The sequence below is a fragment of the Triticum urartu genome, chromosome 7A (assembly GCF_056163025.1).
Source record: "Triticum urartu cultivar PI428250 chromosome 7A, HENAU_Tu73, whole genome shotgun sequence".
NCBI classification, from domain to species: domain Eukaryota; kingdom Viridiplantae; phylum Streptophyta; class Magnoliopsida; order Poales; family Poaceae; genus Triticum; species Triticum urartu.
The window spans coordinates 194735728-194760810 of NC_141879.1; the positions used below are offsets into that span (position 1 = coordinate 194735728).

The 25083-nt window shown below is 42.8% G+C and overlaps 1 protein-coding gene and 1 long non-coding RNA gene across 2 annotated transcripts; one reads left to right on the forward strand and one right to left on the reverse strand.

Annotated features, from left to right (window-relative positions):
• Positions 1-277: 277 nt before the first annotated feature.
• On the reverse strand, positions 278-5144 carry LOC125521307 (uncharacterized). Its single transcript, XM_048686360.2, has 8 exons — positions 4640-5144; positions 4410-4532; positions 3724-3807; positions 3300-3521; positions 2692-2869; positions 2387-2606; positions 2185-2306; positions 278-816 (listed from the first exon to the last, which is right to left on the reverse strand). Exons 1-8 carry the CDS (start codon positions 4885-4887, stop codon positions 553-555), a joined length of 1461 nt encoding a protein of 486 aa, XP_048542317.2. The 5' UTR covers positions 4888-5144; the 3' UTR covers positions 278-552.
• Positions 5145-7837: 2693 nt separating this feature from the next.
• On the forward strand, positions 7838-10438 carry LOC125523018 (uncharacterized). Its single transcript, XR_007290082.2, has 2 exons — positions 7838-8103; positions 8881-10438. It is a non-coding gene; the product is annotated as an uncharacterized LOC125523018 (long non-coding RNA).
• Positions 10439-25083: the final 14645 nt, after the last annotated feature.

Below are 25083 nucleotides of genomic sequence, written 5' to 3' on the forward strand. Positions count from 1 at the left end.
TCTGTATATAAGATTTGATCAAAGTCAAGCGATGCAAAGTTTGACCAAATATATATCAAAAGATATCAACATCTACAATACTAAACCTATATGCTATGAAAATTGATATCATGATGCATATAGTAATACTGATTTCATATTATGAATGTTGATATTTTGTTTTATAAAGTTAGTAAAAGTTTATGAAGTTTGACTTTGACCAAATCTTATATGCGAACTAAAAAAACGGAGGGAGAACATGGTTAGACTATAAAATTTGACTTGGGCAAAGGCAAGGTAATTTGAGACGGATAGAGTAGACTGTGGTTCGATAGCAGAAGAATTTCAGTTCTTGTAGTACGTACATAACTAGTTTCAGCCAGACATTTCGGCGATTTCAGCCAAGGATTCTCATATGTGGTCATCTCTGCAGGTCTCTTGGGCCTTGAGCAAAAGCATGCTGAAGCGTGTCTGCTAAGGGGTGTGTTGAGCATTCGCATTGCACAACCATCCGTACGTGCAGCAGAGAGAGAAAGAGACACCATCGACAGTAACCATGAATTGAGAAGCAACTCATTTTCGTCTAGCCGGTACTACATACTTGGCGCTCTTTGCATGGCCATGCCCTATGGTGCCCACCTCCGTAGCCTCATTCACTTCCTTTAACGCATTCTCCCCCTTGATAGCCTTAGCCAGCTTCGCTGCTTTCTCCTCCTTGATAGCCTCGGCCAGTTTCGCCGCTTTCTCCTTCTTGATATCCTCAGCCACTTCCTCGAACACTCGTCTCACCCTAGCTTCCTCCTTTTCCAGCCAAGCCTCATCATGCACGGTAATTAACTGCAAAATGGGGAGGAAATATGATATTAACAATAAGCAGCAAAACTTTAAAGTGTCACAATCAAATGGACAGGCTATCTCATCAAGGAATTCGACCCTGCACAATTGAAAATAAAATGATGCTTTCATAGTAGGTAAAACCCTGTCTTTAAATTGGCCTAAGATGTTTGTTTGCTGTTAGAAATCATTTTGTATATCCTATAAGAACAAGCTACAAATCTTTCTTGATACTAGGTATCTTGCTAGGTTTGCTTAAAACTGAGTTGCTCCATCATGATGCCATACTAATGTTGTTGGAAACTTAGTGGCTATAAACCATGTTTTGACAGGATACTTGTAAGGTTGGTTGATACTCAAAAGATCACCATTATAGGTATCTTGCTAGCTCTGTAAATTGTTGTATGGTCTCATTTTAATGAATCAAGGATTTAATCACTTTCTTAAGGAACAAAATAACTTAGGATGGCAATTATTGTTGGTTTGCCATCAAGAGGTCATTAATCCAATGTAACAGCTGGGTAGTCAGCAACTACACAGCAATTTGGAACATCGAAGACCACCACGTCTCCGTACCCCAGCGCTAAGAAACAGGTTCTGGAAACTGACCAAGACAGGCCCATCTGTTATCTGGTTTGCCTGTGATTTGCCTGGCCCATATAGCAAAGGAAAGTACACACAGACGTCCAAATTATAACTTCAATAATCAGTGGATTCTCAAATCCCGTGATTACTCTTTCTACTACTACTTCTCTCTTTTTCACCTTCCCATGTAATCCCTAATGGCCAACAGGGGCATAACGCCGGCATGGAGGAGCACATCATGCACGGATGCGCATGTTGCACGCCAAGCGTTGACGCCGCCCCGCCGCCCGGAATCACCACCGTGAGCACGGCCGCCTCCTCAGCCAGTCTCCTACTCTCTGCAGTAATGTACCTCTGGCGACCGGCGAGTGCACCAGGAGTCTAGCACGAGGTCCTTTTTCTTCCATTTGGATGTTATATCTTCTTCCTCTTCCAATTTTTTTCTCGTACTAAGAAATTAAGATCTTGTTTTTCATAGTAAGTAAAAGGCTTGTTTTGTCACTTCTTAGATCTTATGTTTGGTAATGACACCAATGATAAATTGATAAATTTGTCAAAGGGCTGCAACCAGAAATATGTGTAAAATGAAGTACAGTCTTTTATGTTCCTGTTTATTTTGTCCAAAAAATGATTCCATTTAAAAAGATTGACAACAAAAGGCTTGGATCCTGGCACCGCCACTGACTGAATATAAGGAAACATGCTAAGAAAATATCGCGCAGTCCCCACAATACTCAATTAAACATAAGAAAAAGTTCGGCTTAGGAGGCTAGTAAATTATCATACCTCGTCACCCAAGGCTTTTGCATCTGCATGGGAACAACATCTAAAGATTGGCGTGGAGCGACCATGGTTGTATTTAGCATCAATGGGGTGCTTCATTTGATCTCCACACACAAGGCATTCACCTTTAAAAGGAGTGCAACAACAAATTTGAGGAATGAACACCGTAAAACTCAAAGCAAATAATAAAGTAAGTACAGAATACCATTGGCATCAGGTTCAACTGCGCAGATACAGGTGAGCACATACTCTTCATGTTCGCCTCTCATACAAGTGACTTCAGCAAAATACAGCTTCTTGCGGGGATCATCGGCTCCTTTAGTCTTTATGGTCATATTCAAATGTGAATATGACCTATAATCACAGTCTTTCCCGTCAAAACATGGTTTATATCTCACTATTTCTTCTAGTCGATATGCAAGATCCTAAAATTGAGTATGGACATGAATATGATGGCATTCGACCCATGCAAACAAGCACAAGAGAGACTGAGGGAGGGAGAGAGCATACCCCCAAAAGATCATTGTCCTCGTTGTACTTGTCCAGTAGAGCTTTAATAACTTCCTGTTTAGGGCGACGGGTCTTCATGGCAGCAAAGGCTGCTGCAGAATTTCTTCTTGTGCCATCATGAGGCCAGTATAAAGCATACCGCACAGACTTCTCCCTAGATGAAAGTCCATTCATGCACCTAGTTTACATATAGAGCGCTGTTAATGACAAAACTCATGGTAGTAATAAGCAACAAAAGGCAAAACAAAACTGAACTCACGACATGCTTACAAAACTAAGTTCTCAACGCATATCTTATGTGAAGAAATATCAACCTTTTGTTTAATAAGTGTGCCTGGCTATCGCCATCTTTATCATGTGGGTGCGGCGGCTATTAGCTACCCAATTGCACAAGTTAAGGGTCAAGTAAAAATAAATATACCTATAGCATAACATCTATATATATCTTCTGAATTTTAAGATCTGCTTACTATTTCAACTTTTTAACAGTAACAGAAAATATTCCCGTAACTCAAAAAATCTCCAAAACTTCAAAATTAATGTAGCCTCGTTATCTAAATGAGAACACACAGACTGAAACAAAAATCTAAGGAAGTTGATAGACTTACAAGTTATTTCGCTCAACAACATGATGTGAGTCAATAGCTTGTTGAGCTTCATGCAAACTCTGAAAGGGTCCACCGCGATCAGGATATGTATGAAAACGTCCCTCCTTATCAACTCTGACAAAATATTTAATAAGTAGACCAGTAGGCGTCAATGAAAAGACACATGAAGACAATGAGGGGGTAGTGTTGAGCTCCGATTCCAAGATATCTGGCACCTCGCACCTGAAATGGAACACAAAAAATTTGATTTCACAAGATGAGAAATATGAAAGAAAATGGGACAAAAACAAATTGCTAGTTCATGCATTACAGAATTAGTTCACCCGTGCCTACTATCAACAGTCCCTCCCCATGGAAAAGATCACAGGGAAACAACTCATGATTTCAACAAAGGAGAGAGAGAGAGAGAGAGGTTCATGCATACGATGGTGACTCTGGCAGAGAGGAAGAAGCAGCATTAGTGATGGATGATTCCACCAGTGTTGTACTGTCAAGCAACTCCTTAGGCCTGAAATAAAATAGAGGGACATTGTCGTGCACAAAAGAAAGTGTGGTTTAAAGAGAGTAAAGAAAGAAGAAAGTAAACGTGACTTCTATTAGATAGATGGGTTTGTCTAGGGCACATCTAGATGTGCACTAGTTATTGCACATCTAAATGACTCAATCAAATTAGAAAGGAACAGAAAAAGGACAAAAGAAAATGCTTGCATGAATCTTCACGTAAAATCAATGACATATGACTTAGATGTGAAATACTTAGGGCACATCTAGATGTGCTTTAGCAAAACTGTAGATATAAATAATCTTATCTACACCCATGTACATTGATGAAAGATGATAGCTAGCTATGCACAGTCTTATTATAAACCCATGTCTATTGATGAAAATGGTAGGTGGCTATGCACAGTTTTACAGTGAGGCATGTATCTGATAAAGAATCTACTTTGGTCTATAATGTCTACTTTTTATTTGTGATCCATAAGTTGGTGTTGCATTGCTAATTGTGGATTATTTGCAGCAAAGTATTACATTGTGGTTTTTCTTTTTCATTCACACCATGTGATGATTTCAGCAGCACTGGCACAAAAAGCTCGGATAAAAAGCGCATACCTTTGAGCCAGCTGCAGTTTGTGGTCAGCATAGGCTTTGTTCAGCAGATCATCGACATATTGCGGGTTTGGAGTGGGCGTTTTTTGATCTTCCTCGGGGCGTTTGGACTCAGGGTCTGCGACCCTATTCAATTAAGTTTGGTCAGGACCATAGCCATAGCATTCAACAAAACAAGAGAAGATATGATATACGCTGAGAAAAGACGGCACTGCATAAAAGATGTCGCATACGGCGGTGGGGGATCGCGGATGAGGCCGGGGAAGAGTTCATTGCAGACATCTGCGACGGGTCGTGTCGGCCCACAATGGTCGGTGAAGAGAACTCCCTGCCTATCTTTGTAGACAGGGATTTGCTGGCCATTGGGGAGGCGAAAGTGGAACCAAGAGTGTCCCTGGTCGGGGCGGTGGCGCTCGAGCGGCATGCAAGGAAGGGAGGAGCGCTCTGGTCTGTCGTCGCCGCGGCGGCGTTCGCGCGGCATGGAAGGCGGCGGAGGAGGGGAGGAGCCCCTGGTTTGTCGTCGCAGCGCCGGGGTTCGCGCGGCATGGGAGGCGGCGGAGGAGGAGAGGAGCCCCCTGGTTTGTCGTCGCGGCGGCGGGATTCGCGCGGCATGGGAGGCGGCGGAGGAGGGGAGGAGCCCTCTGGCTCGTAGTGGCGGCGGCGGCGGCGGGCTCCGTGTGCCAGGGGGGGAGGTCCTAGGGCTTGGAGATTTCCTGGGGAGGGGAGGGGAAAGGTGCGCGGTTGGGTGGACCGGTGAAATATCTTATTTTCCTTTTGATGAGTTTTTTTTAGACACTTCTTTTGATGAGTGAATAAACGTTATTTTCTTTAGAAGGCCACTCGAGGCCTGTGGGCCGCATGGCAGCCCATCTTCATCTATAGGTCTCAAAAAAGACTTTGGGACCCCTAAAAAAAAGGAATTTGGGTTTATCAAAAAGAAAAATGAATTTGGGAACCAACTAACTGGAGATTACCAACTGCGGGGATTTGGGCGTGCTAAAAAAATAGGAATTTGGGAGTGCTAAAAAAAGGAAATTGGGAGCGCGAAGCAATGTGATTCCTCTAGGAAGCGTTATTTGTGGATAAACTACATCACATCCTTCCTTACGGCTTGTGCAATGAAGTATTGTAATCCCGCGTTTGTGGATAAAGCTCTTGATTCCCAAAAAAATGCGGGGGACCTACTTTGCTGCCAAAAAGTACCCTCTCAATTAGGGTTTGCTATGCTCTGGCAGGGACTCACCTCGCCGACGTGAGATCTACCTTTTCCATAGCCATACCCACGCGTAGCAATCTATGCTGCGGCGAGGGGATTTAGGGAAGACGGGGGAGCTGCTCATCCAAGTGCTTTCCCTTCTTCCATGGCGGCGACGATCAAGGTCGCAAGCGATGGACGATGTCGATCTTGAGGAGATGCTTAAGAACATGGAGTTGATGGACGAGGAACTCGATGAAGTGGTGATACGTCTCCAACGTATCTATAATTGGTTTTGGGGATTTTGGAGTATTTATAGAGTTGGAGATAGGTCCAGACGTGCCTGTGGGGCCCACTACCAACCAGGGCACGAATGGGGCCTCTGGCGCGCCCTGGTGCCTAGTGGGCCCCACAACCATCTTCTGGCTTCTCCCGAAGCTTCCGCGGTCTCTTATCACCAGAAAAAAAATCCCTAAAAAGTTTTGTGGCATTTGGACTTTATTTGGTATTGATATTATGCAAAGTAAAAAAACAAGCAAAAATAGGAACCGGCACTTGGCATTAAATTAATAGGTTCGTTCCAAAAAATGAAATAAAGTTGCTTGTAAGTGTATATAAAACATCCAAGATTGATAATATAACAGCATTGAACAATCAAAAATTATAGATACGTTGGAGACGTATCGGCATCCCCAAACTTAATTCTTGCTCGTCCTCGAGTAGGTAAATTATAAAAACAGATTTTTTGATGTGTAATGCTGCCTAAAATATGTTGGGGAACGCAGTAATTTCAAAAAAAAATCCTACGCACACGCAAGATCCATCTAGGTGATGCATAGCAACGAGAGGGGAGAGTGTTGTCCACGTACCCTCGTAGACCGAAAGCGGAAGCGTTATGACAATGCGGTTGATGTAGTCGTACGTCTTCACGATCCGACCGATCCTAGCACCGAAAGTACGGCACCTCCGCGATCTGCACACGTTTAGCTCGGTGACATCCCACGAACTCTAGATCCAGCTGAGGTCGAGGGAGAGTTTCATCAGCACGCCGGCGTGATGACGGTGATGATGAAGTTACCGACGCAGGGCTTCGCCTAAGCACTACAATGATATGACTGAGGTGGAAATCTGTGGAGGGGGGTGTAACGCCCCGAGACCGTTGTGCCAGGTGTCTCCCAGTTATTCGCTATTGTTGCCTTGTCATTTGCTTGCATGTTGCATTTCATCATGTCATCATGCGCATTTGCATCATGTTTCAAAACTTGCATTTGTCCGGGTCTCCCAGTTCTCTCCGTTGTCCGTACTGAGCTCAACCACACTTGCACGCGCCCGGGGCCCCTCCGGAATATTATTTTATAAGTGGTCGAAAAATGTTCTCGGAATGGGTTGAAAGTTGGCATGCGGTGTTGTTATGTTGTCAGTAGGCCGTCTGCCAAGTTTCATCGCATTCGGAGTCTGTTTGACGCCCCGACGGATAACTATAGCGGCAATAGTAGCCGGTCTATCGTCGGACGTTTCCGGGATCCGGAAACACGTGCTGGGCTGCCCATCTTCCTCTCTTCCCAGCCCACTAGTCCACTTGCACAGTCCACATAGCCCACCTACTTATCCCCTCCGCTCCGAACCGTCGGATCGAGATCCGATGCCCGAAAACGGAGGAAAACCCCTCCTAATCCCTCCTAACCCTAGCCCCTTCCTTATATATAGACCCCTCCTGCCATTTTGGGCAACCTAGCTCCTCCCCTACCCCCTAGACCTCCTCCCTCGGATCTAGCACCACCCCTTCCCCTCGAATCGCGTCGCCAGCCACGGCCAACCGCCTCCCCCTCAAATTCCGGCGCAACCACCTCATCCCCGCCACTTGTCACCTCCTGTTTGGCCGAGCCATCTCCTGAGCGCCCCGCAGCCAACCAGGGCAGGCCACGTCGCCCCTGGGTCTCCCTCCAGCCGCGAGGGCCCGCCAAACCCAGATCGGGCCCGGGCAAGCCCATCGGGGCCCGCCCCGAGCCCGAGCAGCGCCGCCGCTCCCGCAGGAGCTCCTCCCGTTCCCGAGCAACTCGAGCCCCTGCGCTGCCCGGCTCCTCCGTGCCTCGCCGGCCGGAGCCTTCCCGCGCCGCCCGTCTCCGGCCACTGGACCTCGTCGCCGACGACTGCCTCCTTTAGGTCGCGCCTCCCGTCAACTACCTCTCCTCCTTGTCTCCTTCCTCTCTCGGGATCTCACCTCACCTCATCTCTCTCTCAGGGAATGGAACATGGATGTCGCCCCGCTGCCGGAGATGACCGGTGTCGGCCCATCGACCCTGCCGGATCCACGCAACCGCCGCCCTGGACCAGGTCCCTGTCGCCATCCGCTGCCATTCCATGACCCGCCGGAGCCGGAGCCCCCTATCGCGTGCCAGGGTTGACCGAAACGGGCAGCCTGCGTGGGCCGCCTCACGCGCACCTGGCCCAGCGCCAGCTCCTGCCTGGGCCTCTCCACCAACCGGCCTGCTATGGCCCATGGTGAGAACACCCCAGCCCAGCGCCCAGCAGATTAGGCCCAGTGTCTATTTTTTTCCTCCGGTCAATTTTAGGATTTATCCACGGAACGCCAGTTTTGCAGAAAAACCCTCCAAGTTCATGCATATCATAACTCACAAATGGTGCATCAGATTAAAATGATTTATATATGCAAAATGCTTAGAATTTCATCTAGATTCATAATTCTCAACTTTCACCCATGTTTGAAATGTTTAGCTTGATGTTTGCATATATTTTGCCTATTGCCATGCTAAAATGCTTTATTTCATAACTTAATAACCGTAGCTCCAAACTTAACAAACTTTATATGTAAATGGGGTAGAAAATTGCATAGTTTAACTTGGTGGATTTACTTTGCATGTTCAACAACTCTAAAATATGGTTTAGGGCAGAACAGTATCAAATCTAATATACGCTCATGAGGATTTTTCTGGACTTGTTGCTTGTTGTTCCGGCCTCATTTAAACTTGCTTAGATAGACAGTTTCTTTTATGCTTCACCTCTTGCCATGTTAATCAACATTTAATATTGTTGGGTACATAAACGAGAGAGAACTAAATAATTGATGTGGTGTTCCGTTAATATGCAACTCGTTGCATATTGAGCTCCACTTAACTTGTAGTTTTGCTTGTGCATTTTGCCATGCCATGCCTCATTAAGCCGGACATGCATCATACTTGGTTGTGCATCATGCCATGCTTATGTGATAGTTGTTTACTATGTTGTTTGCTTCTTTCCAGTGTTGCTTCTTCGGGTTAGTTCTGATAACGTCGCGTTTGTGAGGATCCGTTCGACTACATCCGTTTGTCTTCTTCATGGTTTCGTTCTTTTTCCTTGCGGGATCTCAGGCAAGATGACCATACCCCCGAAACCACTTCTATCTTTGCTTGCTAGTTGTTCGCTCTATTGCTATGTCGCGATACCTACCACTTGCTATATCATGCCTCCCATATTGCCATGTCAAGCCTCTAACCCACCTTTCCTAGCAAACCGTTGTTTGGCTATGTTACCGCTTTTGCTCAGCCCCTCTTATAGCGTTGCTAGTTGCAGGTGAAGATGAAGTTTGTTCCATGTTGGAACATGGATATTGTTGGGATGTCATTATTATATCTTATTTACTTTAATGCACCTATATACTTGGTAAAGCATGGAAGGCTCGGCTTTATGCCTGGTGTTTTGTTCCACTCTTGCCGCCCTAGTATCCGTCATACCGGTGTTATGTTCCTTGATTTTGTGTTCCTTACGCGGTTGGGTGTTATGGGAACCCCTTGACAGTTCGCTTTGAATAAAACTCCTCCAGCAAGGCCCAACCTTGGTTTTACATTTGCCTCACCTAGCCTTTTTCCCTTGGGTTTCCGGAGCCCAAGGGTCATCTTTATTTTAACCCCCCGGGCCAGTGCTTCTCTAAGTGTTGGTCCAACCTGAGCGATGTCCGGCGCCCCCTGGGCAACCAGGGTCTATGCCAACCCGACGTCTGGCTCATCCGGTGTGCCCTGAGAACGAGATATGTGCAGCTCCTATCAGGATTTGTCGGCACATCCGGGCGGCTTTGCTGGTCTTGTTTTACCATTGTCAAAATGTCTTGTAACCGGGATTCCGAGTCTGATCAGGTCTTCCTAGGAGAAGGAATATCCTTCGTTGACCGTGAGAGCTTGTGATGGGCTAAGTTGGGACACCCTTGCAGGGTTTTGAACTTTCGAAAGGCGGGCCCGCGGTTATGTGGCAGATGGGAATTTGTTAATGTCCGGTTGTAGAAAACTTGACACTTAACTTAATTAAAATGAATCAACCGCGTGTGTGGCCGTGATGGTCTCTTCTCGGCAGAGTCCGGGAAATGAACACGGTCTCGTGTTATGCTTGAACGTAAGTAGCTTCAGGATCACTTCTTGATCACTATTAGCTTCTCGACCGTGCTTTACTTTTCTTCTCGCTCTCTTTTGCGTAAGTTAGCCACCATATATGCTAGTGCTTGCTGCAGCTCCACCTCACTACCTTTTCCTACCCATAAGCTTAAATAGTCTTGATCTCGCGGGTGTGAGATTGCTGAGTCCTCGTGGCTCACAGATACTTCCAAACAGTTGCAGGTGCCGATGATACCAGTGCAGGTGACGCTACCGAGCTCAAGTGGGAGCTCGATGAAGATCTTTCCGTTGTTTTGTTTCGCTTTCCTGTTGTTCAGTAGTGGAGCCTAGTTGGGACGATCGGGGATCTAGCTTTGGGGGTTGTCTTCTTTTATTTTGGTTCCGTAGTCGGACCTTTGATTGTACCTTGGATGATGTATAATATATTTATGTATTGTGTGAAGTGGCGAGTGTAAGCCATCTCTTTATCCCTTTCTTATTCAGTACATGGGATGTGTAAAGATTACCCCTCTTGCGACATGCCTACCATGCGGCTATGCCTCTAAGCCATGCCCCGACACGTGGGAGATATATCCGCATTGTGGGTGTTACAAGTTGGTAATCAGAGCCATCCCCGACTTAGGAGCCCCCTGCTTGATCGAATCGCTGACGTTGTTGAGTCTAAAACAAAATGTTTTGAGTCTTAGGATTATATATATCGGAGAGTAGTATTCTTTTTACTCCTCAGTCCCTTCGTCGCTCTGGTGAGGCCTCCTGGCGTAGGCACTACTGCGAGCATTAGTAAGGTACACATCAATAACATGTATATCACATATACCTTTGTTCACCTTGCCATCCTTCTTATCCGCCAAATACTTGGGGCAGTTCCGCTTCCAGTGACCAGTCCCTTTGTAGTAGAAGCACTCAGTCTCCGGCTTAAGTACAGACTTGGGCTTCTTCACTTGAGCAGCAACTTGCTTGTTGTTCTTCTTGAAGTTCCCCTTCTTCCCTTTACCCTTTTTCTTGAAACTGGTGGTTGATACGTCTCCAACGTATCTACTTTTTCAAACACTTTTGCCCTTGTTTTGGACTCTAACTTGCATGATTTGAATGGAACTAACCTGAACTGACACTGTTTTCAGCAGAATTGCCATGGTGTTATTTTTGTGCAGAAACAAAAGTTCTCAGAATGACCTGAAAATCAACGGAGAATATTTTTGGAATATAAAAAAAGTACTGGTGAAAGAATCAAGGCCAGGGGGCCCACACCCTATCCACGAGGGTGGGGGCGCGCCTACCCCCCTTGGGCGCGCCCCCTGCCTCGTGGGCCCCCTGACGCTTCACCGACCTCAACTCCAACTCCATATATTCATGTTCGGGGAGAAAAAAATCAGAGAGATGGAATCATCATGTTTTACGATATGGAGCCGCCGCCAAGCCCTAATCTCTCTCAGGAGGGATGATCTGGAGTCCGTTCGAGGCCCTAGAGAGGGGAATCCGTCGCCATCGTCATCATCAACCTTCCTCCATCACCAATTTCATGATGCTCACCTCCGTGCGTGAGTAATTCATCATAGGCTTGCTGGACGGTGATGGGTTGGATGAGACTTATCATGTAATCGAGTTAGTTTTGTTAGGGTTTGATTCCTAGTATCCATTATGTTCTGAGATTGATGTTGCTATGACTTTGGTATGCTTAATTCTTGTCACTAGGGCCCGAGTGCCATGATTTCAGATCTGAACCTATTATGTTTTCATGAATATATGTGAGTTCTTGATCCTATCTTGCAAGTCTATAGTCAACTATTATGTGTTATGATCCGTTAACCCCAAAGTGACAATAATCGGGATACTTACCGGTGATGACCGTAGTTTGAGGAGTTTATGTATTCACTATGTGTTAATGCTTTGGTCCGATACTCTATTAAAATGAGGCCTTAATATCCCTTAGTTTCCAATAGGAACCCGCTGCCACGGGAGGGTAGGACAAAAGATGTCATGCAAGTTCTTTTCCATAAGCACGTATGACTATATTCAGAATACATGCCTACATTACATTGATGAACTGGAGCTAGTTCTGTGTCACCCTATGTTATAACTATTGCATGAGGAATCGAATCCGACATAATTATCCATCACTGATCCAATGCCTACGAGCTTTTCATATATTGGTCTTTGCTTATTTACTTTTTCGTTGCTACTGTTACAATCTCTATAAAACCAAAACTATTACTTTTGCTACCGTTACCACTACTATCATATTGCTTTGCTACTAAACACTTTGCTGCAGATACTAAGTTTCCAGGTGTGGTTGAATTGACAACTCAGCTGCTAATACTTGAGAATATTCTTTGGCTCCCCTTGTGTCGAATCAATAAATTTGGGTTGAATACTCTATCCTCGAAAACTGTTGCGATCCCCTATACTTGTGGGTTATCAAGACTATTTTCTGATGCCGTTGCCGGGGAGCATAGCTCTATTCTTTGAGTCACTTGGGATTTATATCTGCTGATCACTATGAAGAACTTGAAAGATAAAAGAACCAAGATTTTTCCCTCAACTACGAGGGGAGGTAAGGGACTGCCATCTAGCTCTGCACTTGATTCACCTTCTGTTTTGAGTAAACTTGCGACACCCACTCCTGCTATTCATTCTGATATGTCGCATGTTATTGATGATGCCACTTCTGCTTTGCATGATATGATGAAACTACTTCTATGCTTGATAATACTGTGCCACTAGGTGAATTTCTTGATGAACAACTTGCTTGGGTTAGAGAGAATGAAATTATTGAAACTGATAATGTTGATGAAAGTGATGATGAAGATTCTCCCTTAAATATGAATTGCCTGTTGTTCCTGAGGGTTATGTTATGGATGAAGAAACTGCTAGAGACTTCTTAGCTTGCAATGATAGATATGATCTTAAGAAATTATTAGTTAAGCTTAAAGAAAAGTCTTTGAATGCAAGAATGAAATATGACCCTGCTTTTGCTAGTTCACCTATCTTTATTTCCGACTAGCACATATGCCCATGCGTTGCAACGGGAGGAAACATGGCACCCAATCCATGTCACACCTTATCCTATTTCCATGCGATGAATGAAACATATTAAGAGCTAAAGTGATAGGGCCAAAAATACCAACCATCATAATGTGTTCCCTAAACATTCCAATTGGCATGAAACATATAAAATTCCAAAAAATGGCATGAAACAACTAATTGAAGAACGAATGTCATATTAACCGCTATACCCTGAAGTCGGTCCGAACTAACTATCTCATGCCCCCTATGTAGCTGCTTAGGTCTAAAAAATATATGCCTACACCTAGGTCTCACCGTGGTTCAAATGATGCGAATTCTGGATTCCGGCTTTCTAAACCCAACTTAGTTGTAAAACTACAATTTTTTTATTGAGTTCTCAAATGGAAAGAACGTCAACACCCAATGTTAAACAACATTATCACACACATTTTGCAATAACGACAATTTTAACAATTGAAAGGAGGAGCTTCTGAATTAAGTAAAAGATTGCATCATCCCTTCTTGAATGTTCTTTAGTGAACCTAACAAACAAACATGGCACTACTTCACAAAGCATCTAGAATAATAGAGCCAAAAAGAGGCACTATAGATTTTAGATCAATTCATTTTGTAATTTTTTTAAACAGAATGGTTGTACTTAATAAAACAACATATAAGTAGGCTGACGTAAAGTACTTAGTGCAAAATATCCTCAAGAGCCGGTCATACAACACCTTTTTTCAAACCAGGATGCTGAGACAGAAACCAAGAATACCACTCAAATCAAGCAACTGATTTTATCACAAAATCTTGAAACAATAGCTCTCTAAATAACTGTACATCAATGCCACAAATAAATATTGAGTATAGCAGATGCAAACGGAAAGGATAATGTAGTATAGGCTGACTCGTCTAATTCATCTTGAAACTCGAAGATAGAAGAAAGAAAGATTGTCGATTGAGTTGTTACCAATTAGAACACACTTATTTGTGCTTGAATATCTAATGCTTCTTTGTCCTTACACTTCCTTATAGTTAAGCTGAATTGGTCGACGCTATACCTGTATTATTACAATTGGACTACCATTGTTATGATACAACAATAATATTCTATCATGTTACCTGGCATTATCAAGTCAAAACAGAATGACATTTAGCACGAAAAGCTTAATATTCTGAGCACCAATCTTTTGAACAAATGTACTATAAAGCAAAAGAGATACATGCATCTTCTTTTCCGATTTAGTATGCATACACTCAAGCAACACCAAACTGGGTAAAAGAGACAAATTTTAATCATATAATCTACCTGGAAAATATATTGTTTAGAAATAGTAAGCAGGAGCACGGTTAAACTGCATTATGGCCTTTCCTAAAGGCAAAAAAACTGCACTATGGCCTAAAAGCATATAATCAAATCCAAGTAGAATAAAATAGTTATAAACAAATCCATGTAGTCATCCATATTTTTACCTACGTGGTAACCTCAATCTTCAGGTATTTCTTTGCATCATATTTGTAGAAATTTGAGCACTGGAACACACAAAATCCATAGGGAAAGCGAGGAAGAAAAGAACACTGAAAGTGCACTGACGACAATATGAAAATGGAGTATTATCAGATTCAGTTCAGTAAGGTGTATACGAAAGCACGTCCTTGTGGACTAAATCTTTTTATGGGAAAGCTTGTGAACTAATCCGACCCAAGACATGCAGACTAATTCAGTGCTACTATATGCTGTAAAGTGGAGGTTGGACTTGAGATGGGATTGATGCTAAGTTAAGTCGCTGCAGTGATGTGCTCAAGCAAAGGAGGGGCGTGAATGAGGAAACGGGCCACGTTCTGCAGAACGGGAACCTGTTGCAAGAGACGGCCCACCACGCTGGGGTTGAAATTGCCGACATACACCACCGTGTCCTTCCGCTTGGCCACTCGCTGGGGTACGCCTCCACTTTAGAGCTCACCGCTCTAAGCTCCAGCGACGCCGACCCCGTCGACTTGCTCAGCAGCCATGCCACTATTGAGTCGTATGCCGTTGAACATCGATGCTGGGAGATGCAACTTGGTATCTAGGAGAAATCAACGGCCGAGATCCAGGCCACACCGGTCATGAGCATCGCCTGAATATGTCATGGGGACTACGCGGTGGTAGAGAATGATCGGGGATATGCCAGTAGGGAGCCCAAAATTCGTTGTGGATTCATAACCATAAACAAGACCTATATCCATTGACATGTTGTGGGATTTGGACGGCGTCGCGCCGAGATCATGGGGCATCGTGCCACCGCTGCTTCTGTCCAAAGATCCGATGGGTAACCGGCAGCGACGCGCAGGCTCGCGCTTGTCCGCCTTCTGCCTTATAACAAACTGCAGTCTTGCTAGTCGTCGTCGAAGGCCTCTCGCTCGGCTCGGCCATCGTTGAACAGAAAAATCAGTTTATGAAAGACGTGGGATATAGCGGTGACTATGGCCGAGGCCTATTACATGGGATCAAACATGGGCAAGGCCACGGCCGGCTGGACGGCGACGGCAAGGCCAGCGGCTGGCATGTCGTAACCTAGGAGACGTGGGGTGGGAGCCGCTTAAGGAGACCGTGTGTGTGGATTTCAATCGTGAGTTTAATCGTAGGTTGTGTAGATTTGAGCCCATCTTGACCCGTCCAAAATGTTATGCTCTATTAAATCTCAGCCGTCTATCTTTATAATTAACGCATATAAAGAGATGATGTATGGAGAACTATGAAAGGCTCCTTCCTTTAATATTAGGTATAAATTAACACAAAATCAACGGATATAAAAGAATGACCTATGGAGAACTATGAAATCTTCCTTCCTTTAATATTAGGTATAGATACGGATTATGATTTCTCTGTCGATCCTGAGTTAATTACTTTGGTTGAATCTGATTCTTTTTATGGCTATGAATCTGAAAATGTTGTGGCACATCTTACTAAATTAAATGATATAGTCACCCTATTCACTAATGATGAGAAAACTCGCTATTACTTTATCCTTAAGTTGTTTCCGTTCTTATTAAAGGGTGATGCTAAAACATGGTTTAATTCTCTTAATCCTGGTTGTGTGAGTAGTCCCCAGGATATGATTTATTACTTCTCCGCTAAATATTTCCCCGCTCATAAGAAACAAGCTGCCTTAAGGGAAATATGTAATTTGTGCAAATTGAAGAAGAGAGTCTCCCACAAGCTTGGGGGAGGCTTCTTCAATTACTTAATGCTTTGCATGATCATCCTCTCAAGAAAAATGAAATACTTGATATCTTTTATAATGGACTAAACGATGCTTCCAAAGACCACCTGGATAGTTGTGCTGGTTCTGTTTTCACGGAAAAAACTGTTGATCAAGCTGAATTGCTATTGAATAATATGTTGAGTAATGAAAATGATTGGACACTTCCTGAACCAACTCCTAAGAAAAGGGGTATTCTATTTCTCAGTCCTGAAGATATGCAAAAGGCAAAGAAATCTATGAAAAAAAGGTATTAAAGCTGGAGATGTTAAGAATTTACCACCTATTGAAGAAATACATGGTCTTGATAACCCGACACAAGTAGTAAAGGTAAATTCTCTCTATATAGGTGATAAATGTGAAATCCCATCTACTAAGTTTGCTAACCAATGCTTAGATGAATTTGATAATTTTATGGTTAAGCAAGAAGACTTCAATGCTCATGTTGGTAGACAATTGAAACGTAATGCTTATATGATTGAACACTTGAGTGATTATATGTCTAGAGTTAAAGGTGAACTTAAATTTATTAGTAAACATGCTTCTATGGTTACCACTCAAGTAGAACAAGTACTTAAAGCTCAGAATGATTTGTTCAATGAATTTAATAAGAAGAGAAATGATAATGCTGTTAGAGTCATGACTAGAGGGGGTAAAATGACTCACGAACCTTTGTATCCTGAGAGCCACCCCAAGAGAATTGAGCAAGATTCTCAAAGAACTAATGTTGATGCACCTAGTCCTTCTAAAAAGAAGAAAAAGAAATATGATAGAACTTTGCATGCTTCTAGTGACCTGTTGTTGACACACCTGAGAATCCTAATGATATTTCTATTTCTGATGCTGAAACACAATCTGGTAAGGAACATGAACCTAGTGATAATGTTAATGATGATGTTCATGTTGATGCTCAACCTAGCAATAATAATGATGTAGAAATTGAATCTGCTGTTGATCTTGATAACCCACAATCAAAAAATCCACGTTATGATAAGAGAGACTTTGTTGCTAGGAAGCATGGTAAATAAAGGGAACCATGGATTTAGAAATCCATGCCCTTTCCTCCTAAACCATCCAAGAAAAAGGATGATGAGGATTTTGAGTGCTTTGCTGAAATAATTAGACCTATTTGCGTATGCGTTTGACTGATATGCTTAAAATGAACCCTTATGCTAAGTACATGAAGGATATTGTTACAAATAAAAGAAAGATACCGGAAGCTGAAATTTCCACCATGCTTGCTAATTACACTTTTAAGGGTGGAATACCAAATAAACTTGGAGATCTAGGCCATGCTCCAATAAAAGAAACTATGTTAAAACTGCTTTATGTGATCTTGGAGCCGGTGTTAGTTTATGCCTCTCTCTTTATATCGTAGACTTGATTTGAATAAGTTGACACCTATTGAAATATCTTTGCAAATGGCTGATAAATCAACTGCTATACCTGTCGGTATTTGTGAGGATGTGCCTGTTGTGGTTGCAAACGTTATTATTTTAACGGACTTTGTTATTCTTGATATTCCCGAGGACGATTGTATGTCTATTATTCTTGGTAGACCCTTTTTGAATACTGCAGGGGCTGTTATTGATTGCAACAAAGGCAATGTCACTTTTCATGTTAATGGTAATGAGCATACGGTACACTTTCCGAGGAAACATCCTTAATCCCACAGTATTAATTCTATTGGAAAAATTTCAACAATTACTATTGGAGGTTTTGAATTTCCTCTTCCTACTATCAAGAAGAAATATGATATTCTTATTATTGGGGACGTGCATATCCCCATTGAGGTAACCTAGTGTTATTCGAAATTTCTCTAGTTTCATGTTATTCGAAATGAGTTTGTTAACAAGACTTGATCAACGTTGTTAGTGGATTCCTTTTGATGAGCATGAGATGGATGAAGTTAGAAAGCACAACTTTGTGTACCCTCTTTTTACTTTCTGTTATTTAGTTTAAATAAAGTAAAATAGTATTTTTTTGTCTGTTTTCTGAATTATCCTTGCAATAGAAAAATACCCCGAAAATAAAAGTTCTCCAGATGCCCTGAAAATTTAATATGATTTTTTCTGGAATATTTAAGAATTATTGGCACTGAGAGCACACCAGGGGGCCTCACCATGTGCCCATGAGGGTGGAGGGCGTGCCCCCTTGCCTCGTGGACCCCACATGCCCCTCCACTTATTATTGCACCCACACACTCCGTCTTCCTCTAGAAAAAATCATCCACCAGCTCAAATCCGAGTTCTAGCTCATCTTGCTGCCATTTTTGATCTTCTTGCTCAAAGCTCCATTCACAAAACTGCTTTGGGAGATTGTTCTTCGGTATGTGACTCCTCCAATGGTCCAATTAGTTTTTATTCTGATGCTTTATTTATTGCAATTTTTTGCTGCTTAGGTGACCCTGTTCTTGAGCTTGCATGTCAAATTTATATGGTCAAAAGTAGTTTTAATGCATGGTATGGCCTCTAGACACTTGTAGGAGTAGTTGCTATCAATCTTGTTGAGTTTGGTTCACTTTTATTTTTGAGTTACTAAAAATTTCAGAATAATATGAAGATATTTTTGAGGGGCTCTTCGAGCCGAAGCTCGAAGGATAAGCAAAGTGAAGAAAATAAGAAGCCCAAATATAATCTCCCTCGCACTGCGGAGGTTCGACCGTGTGAATGGCCTTGTGATGAGTTCTTGAGAGAAGCCGAGATTTATGAAGATTTTTATTATTTGGCTGAGACTGCAGGCCTCACCGACTTCCTCCACAACCAGCGTGAACAGTATCTCCTACTCACCAATATTTTGTGCAAAATTTTCATTTCCATGCTAGGAGATCGCCACCTTCGGTGGAATTTTATTTATATGATGAGTATAAGAAGATGTCACTTTATGATTTTTGTCAGATTTGTAGGATACCCTTTGAGGGCAGCATAGAGGAACCACATCGTAATGATATGGAGGGATTTATTGATATGATTGTTGTAGGGGAAACAAGGAAAGTTTCCGATGCAAGAATCACTAGCATACATTTTCCTGTTCTACGTTACTTCGCAATATTTGATGGTAGATGCTTAATTGGTCGCGGGAACTGTGGAAATCTTAGTGCCCCTGATATTATTATTTTGCGCCATGCTTTGTTTCGTGATACCACTTTTAGTTTAGGCGCTATTGTTGCTAAACGTTTAAATCTGAACCGTACAAATGGTCGCGTCTTAGGAGGCATCTTCGCCTCGCGCCTTGCTGCACACTTTAACATACCTATTAGGCATTATGAGAAAGAGGAAAAGTTGATGCCTCATATTTTTCTAGATTATAAGAGTATGGTAGCACATGATTTTATTGTTAAGAATAAGAAGAAGCTGTTTAACTATAGAATGGTATTTGATAAAGACTACTTTGAGACTATTACCTTGCCTGCTCCTTCTTTGTTCAACATATTTTCAAGCATATACCTTGTTTTGCCGGAGGCCATCCATGCTTACCGGAGCCTGACATCAGCCCCTAAGCCGGAGCCACCACTTGACCCTCATCGTCAGTCTATTTACCAGTGGGATCCGGAGGAGATCGCTAACCAGTGGCACCCTGAGGATCCTCCTCAGTACACTGGAGGGGGCCACTTTGATCCATGAGCATAGACCAACTTAGGCCAAAAGCCTAAGCTTGGGGTAGTATGTATTTCTCACCGACATTACATTCACGTTCACACACTCATTCTAATTGTCGGTGCTCATACTTTTTCATTGTAATATCCATGCTAGTTTATTTTCTTTTTAAGCTTTCTTCTTGTGTGTTTGAAAAACCTTAATAAAAAAAATTAGTTGTAGCTTTTAGCTAGTTTACTTTCCATGCCTGTAGTAGTAGTAATTAAAAAGAAAACCCAAAAAGATTTCTCATTCTTCTTTTGCTTGTTGGGAGCTTTCCCGTGTAAATAGTTTTATTTCTTTTTCTTTGGGGGTCGAGAGGAGAAGACCATGATGAAAATATTGAGTCTCCCTCTTATGCATTATTGTTGATCTATCAAAGAGCCCATATTACCTTGTCTTCTCCCTTGAATTGAATGCTTGCAGATTTCAACTTAGTCCAATGCACGTGCACTATTATTATTATCCACACTATTCGGTTGTGCAAGTGAAAAGCAATAATGACGATATATGATGGACTGATTGATATGAGAGAAGCTGGTATGAACTCGACCTCTCTTGTTTTTATAAATATGATTAGTTCATCATTCCTGATTCAGCCTATTATGAATGGAACATGTTTGCAATGAAAATTAGAGATTATAGTTGCTCATGCCATGCTTAATTTTCTAGGAGTTTATAATGGTTTACCTTGCGCGCCAATATGCTATTAAAATGGCTATGATGTGGTATGATAGGGTGGTATCCTCCTTTGAACGATTTGAGTGGCTTGACTTGGCACATGTTCACGCATGTAGTTGAAAAAAAATCAACATAGCCTCCATGATATTTATGTTCATGGTGAATTATATCCTACTCATGCTTGCATTCAGTGTTGATTAATTTTAATGTATGTTCATGACTGTTGTCGCTCTCTAGCTGGTCGCTTCCCAGTCTCTTTCTAGCCTTCACTTGTACTAAGCGGGAATACTGCTTGTGCATCCAACTCCATAAACCCCAAAAGTTATTCCATATGAGTCCACCATACCTTCCTATATGCGGTATCTACCTGCCGTTCCAAGTAAATTTGTATGTGCCAAACTCTAAACCTTCAAATGAAATTCTGTTTTGTATGTTGAATAGCTCATGTATCAACTAGGGCTGTCTGTATCTTCCATGCTAGGCGGGTTATTCTCAAGAGGAGTGGACTCCGCTCCTCACTCACGAGAAAATGGTTGGTCACCGGGATGCCCAGTCCCATGCTCAGTCCAAATCAAAATAATTGCAAACAAAACTCCCTCGGGATTGTTGTTAGTTGGAGGCACCCGTTGTTTCAGGCAAGCCATGGATTGATGCTTGTTGGTGGTGGGGGAGTATAAACTTTACCATTCTGCTTGGGACCGCCTATAATGTGTGTAGCATGGAAGATATCGAGATCTCTCGGTTGTTATGTTGACAATGAAAATATACTGCTCAAAATATTATTCATCTCTATTTCAAAACCGAGCTCTAGAACCTCTACAAATCCCTGCTTCCCTCTGCGAAGGGCCTATCTATTTACTTTTATGTTGAGTCATCATCCTCTTATTAAAAAGCACCAGTTGAAGAGCAATGATGTCATTCATATGCATTACTATTAGTTTACATTGAGTATGATTGTGACTGGATCTCTTTTACCATGAATTACAATTTCCAGTCAGCCCTTGATCTTCAGGGGTGCTCTGCATTTATGTTTTGCGGTCTCAGAAAGGGCCAGCGAGATACCATCTTGTTATATCATATTATGATTGTTTTGAGAAAGTGTTGTCATCCGAGATTTATTATTATTGCTCGCTAGTTGATTATGCCATTGATACGAGTAAACATGAGATCTAAATGTTATTGTGAATATGACTAGTTCATAATCTTTGCTGAAAACTTGAATGCTGGCTTTACATATTTACAACAACAAGAGCAAACAGAGTTTGTAAATTTTTTTTTTTATCACTTTTAGTTTGTCAACTGAATTGCTTGAGGACAAGCAAAGGTTTAAGCTTGGGGGAGTTGATACGTCTCCAACACATCTACTTTTCCAAACACTTTTGCCCTTGTTTTGGACTCTAACTTGCATAATTTGAATGGAACTAACCCGGACTGGCACTGTTTTTAGCAGAATTGCCATGGTGTTATTTTTGTGCAGAAATAAAAGTTCTCGGAATGACCTGGAAATCAATGAAGAATATTTTTGGAATATATAAAAAATACTGGCGAAAGAATCAAGGCCAGCGGGCCCACACCCTGTCGACGAGGGTGGGGGTGCCCTACCCCCTGGGCGCGCCCCTGCCTCGTGGGCCTCCTGACGCTCCACCGACCTCAACTCCAACTCCATATATTCATGTTCGGGGAGAAAAAAATCAGAGAGAAGGATTCATCATGTTTTACGATACGGAGCCGCCGCCAAGCCCTAATCTCTCTCGGGAGGGCTGATCTGGAGTCCGTTCAGGGCCTCGGAGAGGGGAATCCGTTGCCATCGTCATCATCAACCTTCCTCCATCACCAATTTCATGATGCTCACCGCCGTGCGTGAGTAATTCCATCGTAGGCTTGCTGGACGGTGATGGGTTGGATGAGATTTATCATGTAGTCGAGTTAGTTTTGTTAGGGTTTGATTCCTAGTATCCATTATGTTCTGAGATTGATGTTGCTATGAATTTGCTATGCTTGATGCTTGTCACTAGGGGCCGAGTGCCATGATTTCAGATCTGAACCTATTATGTTTTCAGGAATATATGTGAGTTCTTGATCCTATCTTGCAAGTCTATAGTCACCTATTATGTGTTATGATCTGTTAACCCCTAAGTGACAATAATCGGGATACTTACTGGTGATGACCGTAGTTTGAGGAGCTCATGTATTCACTATGTGTTAATGCTTTGGTCCGATACTCTATTAAAAGGAGGCTTTAATATCCCTTAGTTTCCAATAGGACCCGGCTGCCACGGTGAAAGGATCGATATGGTTGACTAGAGGGGGGGGGGTGAATAGGCAATTAACAATTTTTGCTTATCTTTATCAAATTAAACTTTGCATCAAATTAGGTTGTCTAGATGTGCAACTAGGTGAGCAACCTATAGGATGCAACAACAACGAACACACAAGCAAGCAAGAGAAGTAACACTAATAATCTTCTGTTGACACACAAACACGTCACGTGTACCCTCGACGCTGGGGTGATGCACCGCAGCTCACGTCGAAGGAGACCCGACCGACAGCGCGATACGCAAGACAGTCGACGGACGCTTTTGTAGACCCGAAACCCCGCACACCCGGGAGGGACACCCGTCAGGGAGGGCGGCGGCTATGGGATGCCCTAGGTTGATTTGCTCACCCCTAGAGCCTCGGGATTCGCAGCTCTCAAACACGAAGAACAGCGAAGAACGAGAGAGAAAACGGTGGGGAAATAAAACGTAAAATGGAAAAATAGTATATTGATTTGTTCGATTGTGTGTTGTTCAATCGGCCGTCACTCCAACATATATAAGAGGCGGTTGGAACTCCCGTACAAGTAAAGGATTCATCTAGACTTTCCTTACAAGAAAAATTACATCATTTCACGTCCTAGAGTCCTAGTTCTATTCCAACTCGGATTCAGTCTGAATCTGGCCCAAACTCTGTCTTCCTTCTTGCGCGGGCCACTGAGCTTGCATATGATCTCCGATCAAGACGACCCAAATATCAAACTTGTGCGCCTCGACGATACGAACAACTCTCATGTTGATCACCTTTTCAAATAAGGCCTTCTTGAATACTTTTCGAGGTCATCTTTACCTTCCAGTCGGACTTGGTCTTGCAGTAGACTGGATTATCCGAGTCTCGTAGTGAATTTGTAGGCCATATACTATCTCTGATGACGATGACTCCAAAACCAAAGTTTACCGTCTGGATGATATGCACAACTTCTGTTCATCTTGATAAACTTTCAGGCATATCTTCAGTTTCACCTGGATTCGAGCTCATCCACTCAGATTAGAGTCATTCACTTTGATCGTCCGACTGGACTTTTTCACTCGGATGTTAGAATCTTTCACTCGGAAGACAATCTTCATTCGAATGACCATATTTTCACTCAGAAGATAATCTCTTTACTCGATCGGCAAGTTTTTATTCCGACGGTAATCTTTTCACTCGGATGATTATATTTTCACTCGGAAGACAATCTCTTACTCGATCGGCAAGTTTTCATTCCGACGGTAACAGTTTCACTCGGATGATAATAATTTCACCCAGGCGGAAAACTTTCACTCGACCGGTAAGTTTTCACTCGGATGGTAAGCTTTCACTCGATCGGTAAGTTTTCACTCGGATGGTAGCTTTTCATTCGGATTTTTCGACTGAAAACATAGCCTGATCTTGTTTTGTCTCTCCAGGCCTTATACGACCTCAGATTGAGGCGAATTATATATAAAAATCGATCGGCTCGACGAGACGAAACTTTTCTGTGTTGAAGGTTTTTCGATTCAAGGCCATCTCGAGGGCCGAATTGCTCACGCATTATATCAGACACTCATGAACATGTGTCTGGTGTCAAGCGTAATATTTTGGTCTCTGGCCTGTCCAGACCGCATTGACTGTAACTTTTGCATATGAACTCGGATTAAGACGATTTATATATGAAAATCGATTGCCTCGACGAGACGAAGACAATTCCTTTAGAGTGCTTCTTCATCTGAGGTCATATTTAGGGTGTAATCGGCCGAAAAGCACTCAGAACACTAAATTTTGTCACTCGGAGTACAACTTCGGCCACTGAGATGAGGTCGAATGGCGATAGCCTAAACATTAAAGTTGTTCCACTCGACGATGTGAAACTTTCTCGTGCTGAAACCCTTTCACTCTGTATCTTGCCAAAATCAGGTGTCAACACATGCCCCCCTATTTTTCGGCAAAGCTTGCACGCTGAAAAATAATATGCATGGTGTTCGTTCTAAGGACGATGTCAACACTCCATCGGCCATTTATTTTTCTCAGGGCGATAATTATGTATCGGCCATGTTTGTGCTAAGGGCGATAATCGTATATTAGCCATTGCCTACTTAGGCTTCCTGCCACACACTCGGGTGGTACTTCTTCAAATATTTACCATTGAGAGCTCGAGGTAACAATGCCCCTTGTATTGATTCCACCAAATATGAATTCCCGGGAACAACTCCTGTAATCCTAAAAGGACCTTCCCAACTTGGAGACCACGTCCCGAATTTT